Source organism: Mustela lutreola, chromosome 7, assembly GCF_030435805.1.
Source record: "Mustela lutreola isolate mMusLut2 chromosome 7, mMusLut2.pri, whole genome shotgun sequence".
NCBI classification, from domain to species: domain Eukaryota; kingdom Metazoa; phylum Chordata; class Mammalia; order Carnivora; family Mustelidae; genus Mustela; species Mustela lutreola.
This window is the reverse complement of record NC_081296.1, coordinates 71,116,124-71,130,561: the sequence shown is the minus strand read 5'-3', so window position 1 is coordinate 71,130,561 and position 14,438 is coordinate 71,116,124. Positions and strand designations below refer to the sequence as shown.

Genomic DNA, 14,438 nt, shown 5'->3' with positions numbered 1-14,438 from the left:
AGGGGGCAATAATTCACATGTCAAATTCACCCCTTTTAAGTATACAGTTTGGTGGAGGGTTTTAAAATATTTATATTTTATATGTATATATATATATATATATACATATATATATATATATATATATTTATAGAGAGAGACAGAGAGACAGAGAGCACGCACGCAAGTGAGTGGAGGGGCAGAGGGAGAGGGAGAGAGAGAATCTCAAGCAAACTCCCTGCTGAACACGGAGTCTGATCCCATAACCTTGAGATCATGACCTAAGCCAAAATCAAGAGTCAGATACTCTACCAACTGAGCCACCCAGATGCCTCAGTTAGGTGGTTTTTAATTTAAAAAGTGCCACAAGGGCTCCTGGGTGGCTCAGTTGTTAAGCATCTGCCTTCGTCTCAGGTCATGATCCCAGGGTCCCGGGACCGAGCTCCACATTGGGCTCCCTGCTCGGCGGAGTGCTTGCTTCTCCCTTTCCCCCAGCTTGTGTTCCTCCTCTCAGTGTATCACTCTCTGTCAAATAAATAAATAAAATCTTTTTAAAAATAAAAAGTGCCACAAAAAAATCAAAATAAAAAAAATAATAGAAGTGCCACAAGAGAGTGGACTGGAAGGGTAAGAAGATGGTGTGGAGATGGTGGAGCACTGTCAGCTGAAGCTTGTTGAACTAAAGCAGGTATGTCGTGCTCATGGTTTGGAGACCAAGGGGATAAAACAAGATCTCATCAACAGGCTCCAGGCATATCTTGAAGAGGAGGCAAATGAAGATGTACTGGAGAGGAAAACAGAGGAAGAAGAACCTATCAAGGAGGGAGAACCCCTCCGAGGAAACTGCGGATGAGGCAGCAGAGAGGAAAGTGGTAAAAATTACTTCTGAGATACCACAGGCGGAGAGAAGGTAGAAGAGAGCTGAATGAGTCCATGTATCCATGAGTTTGGAGAGTAAGAAAGTTGCTCAGGCAGCGAGATTTGGTGTTTCTTCAGTTCTATCCAAAGGCCTGTCATCTGACGCCAAGATTATGGTTAACCTGGATAAACTAAAGAAAAGAGCTCAAAGATTTCGTTTGAATCATCTCCAGAAAGTCTTGAAGATGGTGAGAAGCTGATAGAGAGGAAGGAGTGATTTGGGATGGTCACAAGCTCAGCTGCAACGGGAGCCACAGAGGATACAAGGGCCAAGGGCAGAGCGCTTTGCGATTTCCTGATGAGAAAAAACTCTTCCTGCTTTCTGATCTCCAGTGGTTTCCATCTCTCAGACTTGTCTTGGTGATACATACACCTAAATGTACAGTCACATGCCTGGGTCCTTGCCTTGCAATGAGAGAGCATGGACCCTGGTACATCCAGAAACTTCAGCATCAATTTGACTCATTGCTGTTCCAACAACTTTAAGGTGGTTCTTGCGTTGTTTTTTGTTTTTTTAAAGATTTTATTTATTTATTTGACAGAGAGAGATCACAAGTAGGCAGAGAGGCAGTCAGAGAAAGAGAGAGAGAGGAGGAAGCAGGCTCCCCGCCGAGCAGAGAGCCCGATGCGGGACTCGATCCCAGGACCCTGAGATCATGACCTGAGCCGAAGGCAGCGGCTTAACCCACTGAGCCACCCAGGCGCCCCTTGCGTTGTTTTTTGATTATTATTTTGCTTGTTAATAAAAAACAAATAGAAAAGAAAATAATAAATAATACATACATGTATATATACACACAAATAAACAAATAAAAAGTGCCACAAGAGAACTTTCTGGGGTGATAGAAATGTTCAATAGCTTGTTTTGCCTGATGACTTCATGGATATATATATATACTTAACAAAACTCTTCTAACCAAACCATTAAGACCTATTCATTTTATTATATCTAAACTATACCTTAGTTTAAAAAATAATTCTAAAAGTATATGGCGCCAGCACACCTAGGTGGCTCAGTGGTTAAGCCTCTGCCATTAGCTCAGGTCCTGATCCCGGGGTCCTAGGATCCAGCCCTGCATCGGGTTCCCTGCTCAGCGGGGAGCCTGCTTCTCCCTCTGCCTGCTGCTCCCCTCTGGCTTGTGCTCTCTTTCTGACAAATAAAATCTTAAAAAAAAAAAAAAAAAAAAAGTAAATGGTGCCTCTTCCAAAAAAATCTGAAACACTTAAAATCTGAGAAATGTTCAGTGGTTGACTCAATGAACTTGTCTCCAAACAAGAGGCAAACAACAGGTCACATTTGCCTTGTGGTACAGATCCATTTCTCATTTGTTTGTAAGGAAAATTCAGATAAGCTAAGGTATTATAAAATAAGGCTAACTTGCCAGAGGCAATATAACCTTACCAGACACCAAGGACTAGTATCAACCTCACAATTACAAGCAACTATGTAAAGGAAAAATCACATACATTTACTTAATGTAAATACAAAAAAATCAAAGTTTAATTTTTTTTAAAAGATTTTATTTATTTATTTGACAGAGAGAAATCACAAGTAGACGGAGAGGCAGGCAGAGAGAGAGAGAGGGAAGCAGGCTCCCCGCTGAGCAGAGAGCCCGATACGGGACTTGATCCCAGGACCCTGACTGAGATCATGACCTGAGCTGAAGGCAGCAGCTTAACCCACTAAGCCACCCAGGTGCCCCCAAGTTTAATTTTTAAACAGCATGCCCACTCCCCAAATAAGCAGCACTTCGTTATATATGTATTATAAGTCATGCCAAGTTAATGAGAAAGTAGGTTTTAGCATGTCTGCAAGAGTTTTAAAATTCAGAGTTTTCCTTAATTTTATTCTAATTTTTACTTTAAAGTGTAGTAGTATGCACATGGGCAAATGATGGAATAAAACATCCACAAAACGAAACACAAAAGCTTTAGTTTCTAGAGAAAAATGGCATAATCACCTGAGGCAACTTTCTAAGCATGGGGAAAAAAAGACAATACAAGGGCCGATGACCAGAAAATCGAATTTGATTTTCATAGCTCTCCTGGGTACATGCACTCAGCTTCACCTGCCTTGTTATTCAAACCACATATCGTCACTTCTGAGTGGGAAAATATATGTAATGTACTTGTGTGAATATAGTGATAACTAAAATACACACATTTGTCTCTAAGGATGTGTCTTTATATAAATATTTTTGCTCTTATGTGTTTTCTGGATGTGAGGTCATCTATGTGGGCATATATGTAGGGGTTTTTATCTCTAGCTAGGTATTTGTGTAGGAGAGAGCTGGGGTGAGATGTATTTATCTATGGGTGTGTTTGTGCTCTCACAAAGGTTTAGAATTGGGGCGTTGTACACTCAAAGTGGACCAGTAACTAGAGGTAGGGATGTGTGAATTTCAAACAGGCAACGTTCCCACTAATGGAAGAATATAATTTTATTACTTATTTTTTTAAAAGATTTTTATTTATCTGACAGAGAGAGAGCACAAGCAGGGGCAGTGACAGAGGGAAAAGCAGGCTCCCTGCTCAGCAGGGACTCAATGTGGGGCTCCACCCTAGGACCCTGGGATCATGACCTGAGCTAAAGGCAGACGCTTAACCAACTGAGCCACCCAGGTGCCCCAAGGATATAATTTTAAATACATTAAGACCCTTCTACTTTACAGAGAAAATAATTTTTAAAAAAGGGGGGGGGGACACTTTTTGAACAACTAGTGCTGTCCACACCCAGCTGGGTACCTTACTGTTTCTTGTGATTTTCACAATCAACCTAAGCAGGTACAAATTGACCCAGCTTTATAGTTGAGGAATCTGAGGCTTGTCCAAAGCAACAATAAGTGGCCAAGCAGTCTGATCTCAGAGCCTGTAATTTCTCTTTCTGCCAGAAAGTCTCAGCTAAACTATGAGACAATCTTCTCAAGGAGGAGAAAATGGTGAATGAGTATTTCATTAGACCTCGCACCGGTTTTTAGTGTATGGAATATGATTTCAACTTTATTCAGAAAAATTTCTTCACTTCTTCTTTTCACATGAGAGAGAATTACAGATGTTTGCTTAAGTCTGAAGGTCATAAAGCTGAAAGGACTCTGGGCCTTAGTTTAATTGCAAACTATAAAGATCTGACCCAGAAGAGCACTCCTACCTCTCTGGACTCCAGGATGCATCTCCCGGGTCTCCTCCCCTCACCGTTTCTCTCAGTCCCCATCAGGGACCAGATCCTCCCCTTCTGCACCCTCCCGCCCCCCGCTTCCTGAGGATGTTCCTTTCTGCATGGTCTTCATCTCACCTCAATGCCCTCTGCCCTCTGTAGGCTGCCTCATCCACGCCCTCGGTCTCACCCGCCCCTGGGCTCACTCCAGCTCACACCCCCTTGCAGTTCTGCAGAAGTAATCTACCTAGATAGCTCACAGGACTTTCAAACCCAACAATTCCAAAGTCTATCTCATTTTCTTCCTTATCTACCCCTCCCTGGAACATTCCACTTTTTTCTCCTATATTCACCGTGGCACCACCACCCACCCACCTACCCAGGTGAGAAACCGGAGAGTCATTTTGGACGTCCTCCATCTATACATTCAATAATCCTTGAGGTCTTCCCATCGATGGCTCTCAAATACATCCTCCTTTTCTCTATTCCCTCTGCCGTTGCTTTGGTTAGTTATGACCCTCACTACCTGTTCCCTGGACCACCCCCACAGCAGCTGGGCTCTGGCCTCCAAACAAAAAGTCCCTGCCAGTGTCCATGTCCTACCCTATTTGCTGTAGCCAACAGGAAACCAGATTCCCTTCTGCCATAACTTAAACCCTTTTCTGCTTCCTTTGTACCTGCAAGCTAACAGCGTAAGAGGCCCTACTAAGTACTTGACAAATACGTGGTCAGATCTACATTTCAATATTCCAATCTACACTCCAACATTAAATTTCATTTTTTAAAAAAATTTTATTTGAAAGATGGAGATCACAAATAGGCAAAGAGGCAGGCAGAGAGAGATGAGGAAGCAGGCTCCCTGCTGAGCAGGGAGCCCGATGCGGGACTCTATCCCAGGACCCTGGGATCATAACCTGAGCTGAAGGCAGAGACTTTAACCCACTGAGCCACCCAGGCACCCCCAAGGTTTTTTTTTTTTTTTTAAAGATTTTGAGAGAGGGAGGGAGGGAGCACACGCAGGGGGAGAGGGAGTAGTAGGCTCCCCGTTGAGCAGGGAGCCTGATGCAGACTCCATCCCAGGACGCCGGGATCATGACCGGAGTCAAAGGCAGGCGCCCAACTGAGCCACCCAGGTTCCCCTAAATTCCATGTATTAAACAAAAAGTTTCCAGAAGATATGCTATTTTAGCCCTCTCTGCCCTGGCAAGTATGTACTTCTACCTCATTTGAACTGATTTCCAATTATTGGTTTTTCAAGAATCCACCTTCTTTGTTTTTATACCTTGTGCTTATCTCTCTTCTAGCTTTATCATCCCTGTATTGCTCTGAGATGTTCATCTGTGCATTCTGCCTTTCCTACGTCAGATTCTTGAACCCAGCACAATGCCTACCACACGGTAAGTGCTCTGTAATGGTACAAATTTCTTAAATATTAATTTATGAGATCTCAGATTTTAAAAATTCAAAGGCCACACCCAAGACACTCTTATCCAGCTCGAACTCCATTGGGATAGCAGTTCTACACAAGCTCCTTCCGAGTCATGTTGATGACCACTTATTTGTCAAGTATTCAGTACAGCAACCTAACAACCAAATACAAGGGAATCTTGGATTGGATTCTGGACATAGAACTACAGCTATAAAGGACATTAATATTAGAGAGAATGGAAATGGTTGTATGGCAGGTGATATTATTGAATTAATGTTAATCTTTTTAGGAATAATATTACAATTGGCTACCATGTCCTTTCCCTAGGCATAAAAAAATTTATGAGGTCTATATGTATTTTTAAGGAGCTCATTTATTTGTATTTATTTTTGAGCGAGAACAAGCAAGCAAGCGAGCATGTGCACATGAGGGCTAATATAGGGGGCAGAGAAGGAGAGGGAGCAAGAGAATCTCAAGCAAGCTCCATGCCCAGCATGGAGACTGACACAGGGCTCGATCTCATGATCCGAGCCAGAGTGGGACACTTGAACCAACTTGAGTCACCCAGGTGCCCCTCAAAGAGTTCATTTTAAAAGGAGCAAAATAATATAGAGATAGAGCAAATGCAGTAAAATTTTCAGTAAAAAGTAGGAGTATTCTTTGTACTAATTTGCCAACTTCTCTGCATATCTGCAAGTTCTCAAAACACATTTGGGGCAAATGCTAAGAACACAACCAAAAATAAAATCTGTAAGTCTTTTGAAATTTAAGTATTAATACTGCTCTTGGGTTTTCTCCTGCCCAAACCCACTGCCTGGTACCTTCCATTGTCATGTTCACCCCTTAAAACCACTGCATTTCCATAATTAAGTTTTGTGTTTTTAAGGTTGCAAGGTACAGCTACCCCTCACAAAACACTCGAGTTCGCGCTCTTAGTTCGCCAAACTTCACAAGACTGTTTATTTCCCTAAATGGCAGCATACTGCACTTTATAAACCTGAGCAGATGAAAACTGTGCTTTCTCACTGGTCCATGTACTATCTTGACATCAACTACTGGAGCTTTTCCTACGGGAAGACTTGAGGTGATTAAGGAATCACTAAGGTTGGAATAGTCGGAGGGATTCAAGTCTGGCAAGAGCTAGTTATTTCCAGGAGGGAAGAGGATAGCCCTTCTCTTAAATTTCTGCTACATTCAGACCAGTTTTTAAAAGGCATTTGGCATTTAACACCTTTCTCTAAGAGTTGAATTTAGATATATGCCCCAAAGAAATGAAAATGTGTGGTTCCACAAAAACTTGGGACATGGCGGTCACAGTGCTATTATTCATGTAACAGCCGAAGCGTAAACAGTCCAAATGTCCATCAAATGATGGGTAAGCAAAATTTGGTGTATCCCTACAGTGGAAAACTATATAAAATATGCTTATGTGGCACATGGATGAATCTTGAAAGCATCAAAGGAGCACACACAAAGGTTATATAACCTATTTATATGGAATGTCCAGAATGGAAAATTCATTAAGACGAAGTTTATTAGTGACTGACTGGGGCTGAGAGCCTGACCCCAGGGGTCAGGATGGGAGAATGACTGCCAATGGGTACACGGGGGGATGGAAATATTCTGGAGTCAGATGGAGATGGTTATAAAACTGTTGTGTGAATATACTAAAAACCAATGAAATGTGCACTGTACATCAATGAATACTCTAGTATGTAAGTTATATTTCGATTTTTTTTAAAAGGTAATGGAGGGGCACCTTGGGTGGCTCAGTGGGTTGAGCCGTTGCTTTTGGCTCAGGTCATGATCTCAGGGTCGTGGGATCAAGTCCCACATCGGGCTCTCTGCCTGCCTCTCTGCCTACTTGTGATCGTTGTCAAATAAAAAAAATCTTAAAAAAAAAAAACTGTAATGGAAAGTAATACCTACTCAGTCCCATTTTTAAGAACAGTCAAGGGGGGAGCCCAAGGGCATGCTGGGTTTGGTTGCCCTTTCAGTCTTCAGGTCACCATTGGCCAGAGTGAAGTGTCCCCATCCTGCAAAGTATGGCCAAAGCTCCCCATTACGCACCCTTCCAACCCTTGCAGGGTACCTGTGTTAGCTTTGGTACCTGCAGGGCCCATCTGGGCATGCCCCACATTCCTACTCACCATTGTAATCCCAGTGCTTCCTTCCAAGACCAATTGTCATGGCAGCCTCATTCCCGTATCTTCATTTTCCTCATTGTGCTCACCATTTTTTATTCATCTTCTTCCTAAATTTGGTTTTGTTCATTGCTTTATCTCACCTGCACAAGAATGGTGTACAGCTAACAGCAGTGGCTCAATAATGTAATTTCTGGTGAATGAGTACACTTGTCAAAACCATTTACACAAAATTTGCACTGTGTATTTTTTTTTAAAGATTTTATTTGACAGAGAGAGAAATCACAAGTAAGCAGAGAGGCAGGCAGAGAGAGAGGGGGAAGCAGGCTCCCTGCTGAGCAGAGCGCCCAATGCGGGCCTTGATCCCAAGATCTTGCGATCATGACCTGAGCCATGGCAGAGCCAAGGCAGAGGTTTAACCCACTAAGCTACCCAGGTGCCCTGCACTATGTATTAATTTAAAAATGAAGCTCTATGCTGCTAAATGTGTTTTTCTCCCATAAAAGGACTTTCTCCTTCATTTAAATATGTATCTTTAAAAAATATCACACAAGTAGTATTTTATTATAGACAATTTAGGTTATAAATCTTTACACACTTTTAAGATAACATTCAGGCATCATAAACAAAATTCCCAATATGCAAATTAAATTTACGAGAAAAAAACACAAACTTATTTTTGAACTATGTGGCTATTGCTACACTACTTTTATAAATCCCATCCAGAGTCCAGAAATGTAGTCAAGCCCTAAAAATGTAGCAGAAGCATTTCCGCACACTGGTATCCATAATCTAGTTTGTGCAGCAATGTTTCCACTAGATTCATAGAGTATTTTTTGGAAGAAAGAAGCAAAAGCTGGTCATTTGGTGGCTTTTCTGACTTTCTGCAGTTCTTCAATGGGTTTCCACTCCTGGTTGATGGTTAGAAGCTTGAAAGAAAAAAAAAAAAAAAGGCAATTTTTTTTTTTTTTTTTTTTTAAGGATCTGTCCTTCATCCTCATGTCCCTTTTTTGGGGTTCTCCACACTCCCTTTGGAAAAATCATCACCGTAATAGGTATAAAAAAGAACCATCTCTAAAGACATGCACAAAACAGTAATGTGGGCCCTAAAGAACTTGTGGGTTCCCAAGTATCATGGATCAGAAAGATAAGTCGTATATATTTTCCCACTTTCATGTAACAGGTTCTAGGTTTTTAAGTTCCCCATGGCTTTATCTGAACTCTTTTAAGTTCAAAAAGTTTGTCTACCCCCAGTGAGCAGCCGCAGAATGCTCCAGCACAGGGGCGTGGCACATAGCAGGCTCTTAACCAAACTTCCTCACTATACGCAACAGAGGTACAAATGATCTGAGTTAAGCAATAAGGGAAAAGGGGCAGAGCTGTGGACAGTCCTTGACTTCCAAAAAGCTCGAATTCAGTGGTTCTCATTTACCCTTACATGTTTTCCAATGCTGCAGGATCCAGGTTTTTTTGTTTTGCTGTTTTGTTTTTTTTTTTAATTTTAAATTGAATTCCAGTATCATTAACATACAATGTTATCTTAGTTTCAGGCATACAACAATTCTCTACATTACTAGAAGCTCATGATTCAACAACTCTATGCATTACTCAGCACTCATGGCAAGTTCACTCCTTAATCCCCATCACCTACTTCCCCCAGCTCCCTCTGGTAACCCCTAGTTTGTTCTCTACAGTTAAGAGTTCGTTTCTTGGTTTGCCTCTTTTTTTCCCCCTTTGCTCATTTGTTTCTTTTTTTTTTTTTTTTTAGATTTTATTTATTTATTTGACAGAGAGAAATCACAAGTAGTCGGAGAGGCAGGCAGAGAGAGAGAGGGAAGCAGGCTCCCTGCTGAGCAGAGAGCCCGATGCGGGACTCGATCCCAGGACCCTGAGATCATGACCTGGGCTGAAGGCAGCGGCTCAACCCACTGAGCCACCCAGGCGCCCCTGCTCATTTGTTTCTTAAATTCCATATGAGTGAAATCATACGGTAGTTGTCTTGCTCTGACTTATTTTGCTTAGAGATGCAGGTAGTTTTGAAGATTCTAAATGTCTTTCATTAGGTCAAACTCTGCTATTTCAGAGTTCTGTTTAAAAAAAAAAAATTTCCTGACTGACATTAAGTAGTGTTAGTTCCAACAGACTCAGTCTTTACTTCCAAAATATTTAAAATGTTATAAAACTTTTGCTAGTCTTCAAAGAATCAGTGCCTATTAGTTGATTTTGCTTGAAGAAAAGGCCACTCTTGTTTCCCAGAGCTCCTGTTATTTTTCCCAACAGACCTTACACTAACTTTAGGTAAATGATACCATGAGATAAAAATACTACAATGATGATTAAAGTTAACATTTGAGTAGGTACTCTGGGCCAGCCACTATGCTAAAGGTTTTTATGTATTTTACATTCTTTAATCCTCTTAACTCTGAGGTACAACTCTATTATTGAGCCCACTTTAGAGATTCTGAGAGCCTCAGAAAGGCCAGGTTGTCCAAAATCACCTGTGAATAATGGAACAAGAGCTTGAACTAGATCTCTACAACTCCACAGCACTCCCCTTACTACTACACTAAACGGCACTATAAATGTGAAAAGGTATTAAATCCATTTTGACAAGGGTGTTAAAGCTCAGGCTAAATATAAATCACCTTAAAAAAAATTTATCTCACAGCACAAGCTGGAGGAGGGGCAAGGGGCAGAAGAACCTAAAGCGAACTTCGTTTTGAGTGCAGAGCCCAACATGGGGGCTTGATCCCATGACCCTGAGATCATGACCTGAGTGAAATCAAAAGTCAGACAGTTAACCAACTGAGCCACCCAGGCATCCCGTAAACCACTTTATAATACAGCAATACCTTTCTAGGTACAGTAGGGTCCACAGTTTCCCAAGGTTCTGGATTTCTTTTCCGATCAATGCTAAAAATAAAAGGAAGCTGATTAAATACTAAAGTAAGTGAATTTATACATTTTTATTTATTTTTTGTTTTTTAAAAGATTTTATTTGGCAGAGAGAAGAGGAGAGGAGAGGGAGAGCGAGCGAGCACACAAGCAGGGGCAGCAGGAGGCTGAGCAGGCAGAGCGAGAAGCAGGCTCCCTGCTGAGCAAGGAGCCAGACGCCCTACTCAATCCCATGACCTAAGCTGAAGGAAGGCCCTTAACCAGCTGAGCCACCCAGGCATCCCTAAATTTAAGTGAATTTAAACCAACTCTGACACTGGGTCTGTAAACATGCTGGGACATCATAGAACAGATCCAGACTGATAAACAGGCATTAATCAGTTAGTTCGCTTAAACTGATGGAAGGTTGAGTAAGGGAGCCTCAGGATTTGGCTCAAATGTTGAGGACTAGTTCCTCTGAGGGTTGAAACTCTGTGTTCCCTTTGTTGGGCAGGATGGGAGGATGTTCCTTCCCATAAGCTGAAGAGCAGCAGTCAGGGTTTGAAATGTCAGGCTAAGAGCAATTAAAAAAAAACAAACAAAAAAACCCCCACAATATTCTTGCTCTGGTTTCTGAGACAGGCAGAAGGGCTGGGGTTGAACTCTAAGTGGTGAACTAACTGCACCGTCCAAGTCCCCTCTGCCAGGACCTGGCTTTATTTATCCCCTTTTCAGTCCTGCTCTGGGTCAAGATCAGTTTCAAATTTTTCTCTTCCTCGTATTCCAGGTCCCGTGGTATCTGATCTTCTTACACAGAGCTGAGATTGGGTTCACTGTAGACAACTCAATCTATATGCTCTACCATATTAGGATACTCTACCACATTAGGAAAGATCTAATAAACTGTGATTTTAAAATTTCATTAAAATAATGATTTAAGTTTGATGATAAATAACCCAAAAGACCATTTAGTAACTTTAAATTTCACAAGTTAAAAAAATCCAACTTTACTTCACTGCACAAGTGGAAGAGGGCCAATGGATGAAAGGAACAAACTAATTTTATCCGCATCATAATTTAACAGTCTCCTGGTTATCAGAAAGCTTTCTAGTCCCAAGTTTGACATTCTTATCCTAGAGGTAAAGCTAGGAAACTGAAACCATGCATTACTAAGGTCAACCTAACAGTGCTACAAAGGTTTTTATAAATGCCTACTTACATCACTTCAGGTTTTAGAAGGGAATATACAGCAAAAGACGAAGCTCCACCCGCTGCTGTGGTCATGATCAGCATCAAAGGAATAAGCTAACAGAGAACAGGTGAAGGATAAATATTCCGATGTTTCAGTGTGAAACACGTGAAATTTAACACAAATAGCTAAATATCATTTAATACTTTTCTTCAAAATCTGCACCTTATCTTTAAAAAGAATTTAAGTCAAGAATTTTCAATGGTCTTAAAAACTTACTTCCTTCTTTTTCCTCAGGATTTGGAAAAAGTTCATGATGACTTCAGTGTACAACGCCAAATCTAGAATTTAAAAAATAAGAAACAATTCGAGATACTGATCCAAACTTCAGCCACTCTGACCCAACCTGGGGAAAGCCGACTGGCCAACGTCCTCCCCACAACGTCCTCCAGAAGTCAGCCTCCCGCGGCTCACCTGGGAGGCGGGGCCACTACACTCGCGCGGACGATGCAACCGCCCCAAACAGAATTGGGTTCCAGCGTCCGCACTTATATACTGATCACAAAGGATGGGCCGGGCCAAGGCACTCTAATCACGCGGACCGGGCTGGGGGTGTGCGGGGCTGATTCTTTCCCCGCTGTGCGTCCGACTGTCGGGCGCCCCCTGTAGGACATCCTCCCCGCGGACGCGACGCAGCCGAAAGCGGGCACTGGCGCCCTCTACTGCCAGGCGTGGTCCTTCCCCGTCGCCCCGCGAGCGCAGAGGCTCCGCGTTTTCGGCGCTTGGGACCCGGCCGAGCGCCTGAGAACAAGCGGAGCTCCGATGGCCAAGGCCAGGGTTTTGGCCAGGGTGAAAACCGAGACCTCTAAAAGGCAACCCGGAAGCTGCAGGCAGGGGAAGCTGCAGGCAGAGAAGCAGCCTCCCCACTGAGCAAGGGGCTGATGGAGGACTTGATCCACAACCTGAGCCACATTAACCCATAGCTTGAACCTCAAAGAGCTTTAAAATAATTGTTTTAAAATTAACTATTTTAAAATAACCGAGCTAGTGCTCTTGGCATAATTGCAAGGAGCCGCGGAGCGGGGGGCAGGGGGTACGGTGGGGCTCCCAGGTGCAGGCAGGTAAATTAAAATCAATCCAATCACATCAAAAGCTCCAGCGTGTGATGCAGCACACATATGGAGATAATTAAATTGTAATATCCATTTCAGAAGAACTCCCATGGTGTTGATTTGTTCCATTCCAATTTTTAAATTTCCACTCCCCTCCTTCCCCGTTTCTTTAAATGGAGAAAATCAGGAGGTAAGGGAGAAGAAACAGAACCAGCTTTGGAAAACATTTCCGTCTCGGAAACGACAGTCTTTGCTTTCGTCTTGAGGTCTCCTTTTAACTCGCCCCTAAATTACCAGCCTTGCCTTGCACAGAGCATGCAGGAGGTTGCAAAAGCACGGAAATGCTAGCCCTTCCGTTAAACCAAGGCTTGGTGCCAGATTCTGAGTCTGAATCTTTTTGGCGTTTTTGCAAGGCGATTATGTTATTTAGACTCAGAAAGGCTCGAGTCACGTAGCCAGTTAGTGGCGGGCATGTAATCAGAACCCAGGTGAGTCTGGCACCCAACACCGGCTGTTCTTTCGGCACCACGCTCTTAGCTCCTGCAATTAAGCCAAAAGCACTAGCTCGGTTATTTTAAGTTATTTTAAAACAATTATTTTGAAGCTCTTTGAGGTTCAAGCTATGGGTTAATGTGGCTCAGGTTGTCATCAAGTCCTCCATCAGCCCCTTGCTCAGTGGGGAGGCTGCTTCTCTGCCTGCAGCTTCCCCTGCCTTGTGCTGTTTCTCTGACAAATACATAGATTAAAAAATCTTAATAAAGAACAAACCTCTCTATGTCCTCTGGAAAGGGCCAGGGCCAGATCTGTTTCAGCCCATTTTAGTTCTAGGCATGGGCTTTGCAGTGAAATAGACATGAGCTTGGAACCCACCCTGCCACACTTTATCAGCTGAACGACTTCAAGAAACTACTTAACCTTATGAGTCTCGATTTATAAATGTGTAAAATGGGGACAAACCTAGCATAAGAAAAGGTTGGAAAAAATGTTAGAATGTATGTTAAGTGCATGGCATTCTGCCTTGCTTGTAGTAGGCATTTAATAACTAGAAATTATTATTCGCAAGGATTATACAGGGCAGGTGATAAACATAGCTTCACACCCACTTACTCTGATAAGGGTTTTTACTGTGTGACCTCAGCGCTTTAACTGGAGACATTTTCTGGTCGGTTAGGTTCATTATTCAGTTCAAAGAACACTCAACACTGATTCTCTGAGGTTTGTATTATATATAATCAAAGGAGCCTTTTAATACTCCTTCTGCAGGATTTCTAAAATTACTTTTGTCAGAAGTTTCTTAAAAAGCCCCATTTTTTTTTAACAAGTAAAGATAACTGCTTGCAGGAAGGAAAGGAAGAAAAAAGGGGGAGAGACGGGGAAGGAGGAAGGGAGAAAGAAATTTTACAGGAAATCTATTATGTCCCTAAATTAAAATTACAGTGTGTAGACCTTGACCACTGATGACTTTAAACTCAGAGCCCTGTTTTGCCAATGTCCTTTCTTTTAAAAATGCAGTATAGTTTTGTGGCAGTCTAGGCATTAACCTGGAGACAAGGGAACAGTAAACTTAGAAGATTAATAAGATATGAGGGGTGCCTGGGTGACTCAGTCCTTATGTCTGTCTTTGGCTCAGGTTGTGATC

General features: G+C 42.3%; 1 protein-coding gene and 1 pseudogene across 3 annotated transcripts; one reads left to right on the top strand and one right to left on the bottom strand.

The window, feature by feature from the left end:
* The first annotated feature begins 625 nt into the window (after positions 1-625).
* Positions 626-1,261, top strand: LOC131837178 (SAP domain-containing ribonucleoprotein-like; annotated as a pseudogene).
* A 6,908-nt stretch (positions 1,262-8,169) lies between these two features.
* Positions 8,170-14,429, bottom strand: C7H15orf48 (chromosome 7 C15orf48 homolog). 3 transcript variants are annotated; one of them, XM_059181442.1, is made up of 5 exons: positions 13,907-14,429; positions 11,967-12,028; positions 11,718-11,803; positions 10,477-10,537; positions 8,170-8,553 (listed from the first exon to the last, which is right to left on the bottom strand). In XM_059181442.1, the coding sequence occupies exons 1-5, from the start codon at positions 13,974-13,976 to the stop codon at positions 8,485-8,487; spliced, it is 348 nt and encodes a 115-aa protein (XP_059037425.1). In that variant the 5' UTR covers positions 13,977-14,429; the 3' UTR covers positions 8,170-8,484. The 3 variants fall into 3 exon arrangements, with proteins under 3 accessions (XP_059037425.1, XP_059037427.1, XP_059037426.1); XM_059181444.1 differs by lacking the exon at positions 13,907-14,429 and adding an exon at positions 13,568-13,890; XM_059181443.1 differs by lacking the exon at positions 13,907-14,429 and adding an exon at positions 12,162-12,549.
* Positions 14,430-14,438: the final 9 nt, after the last annotated feature.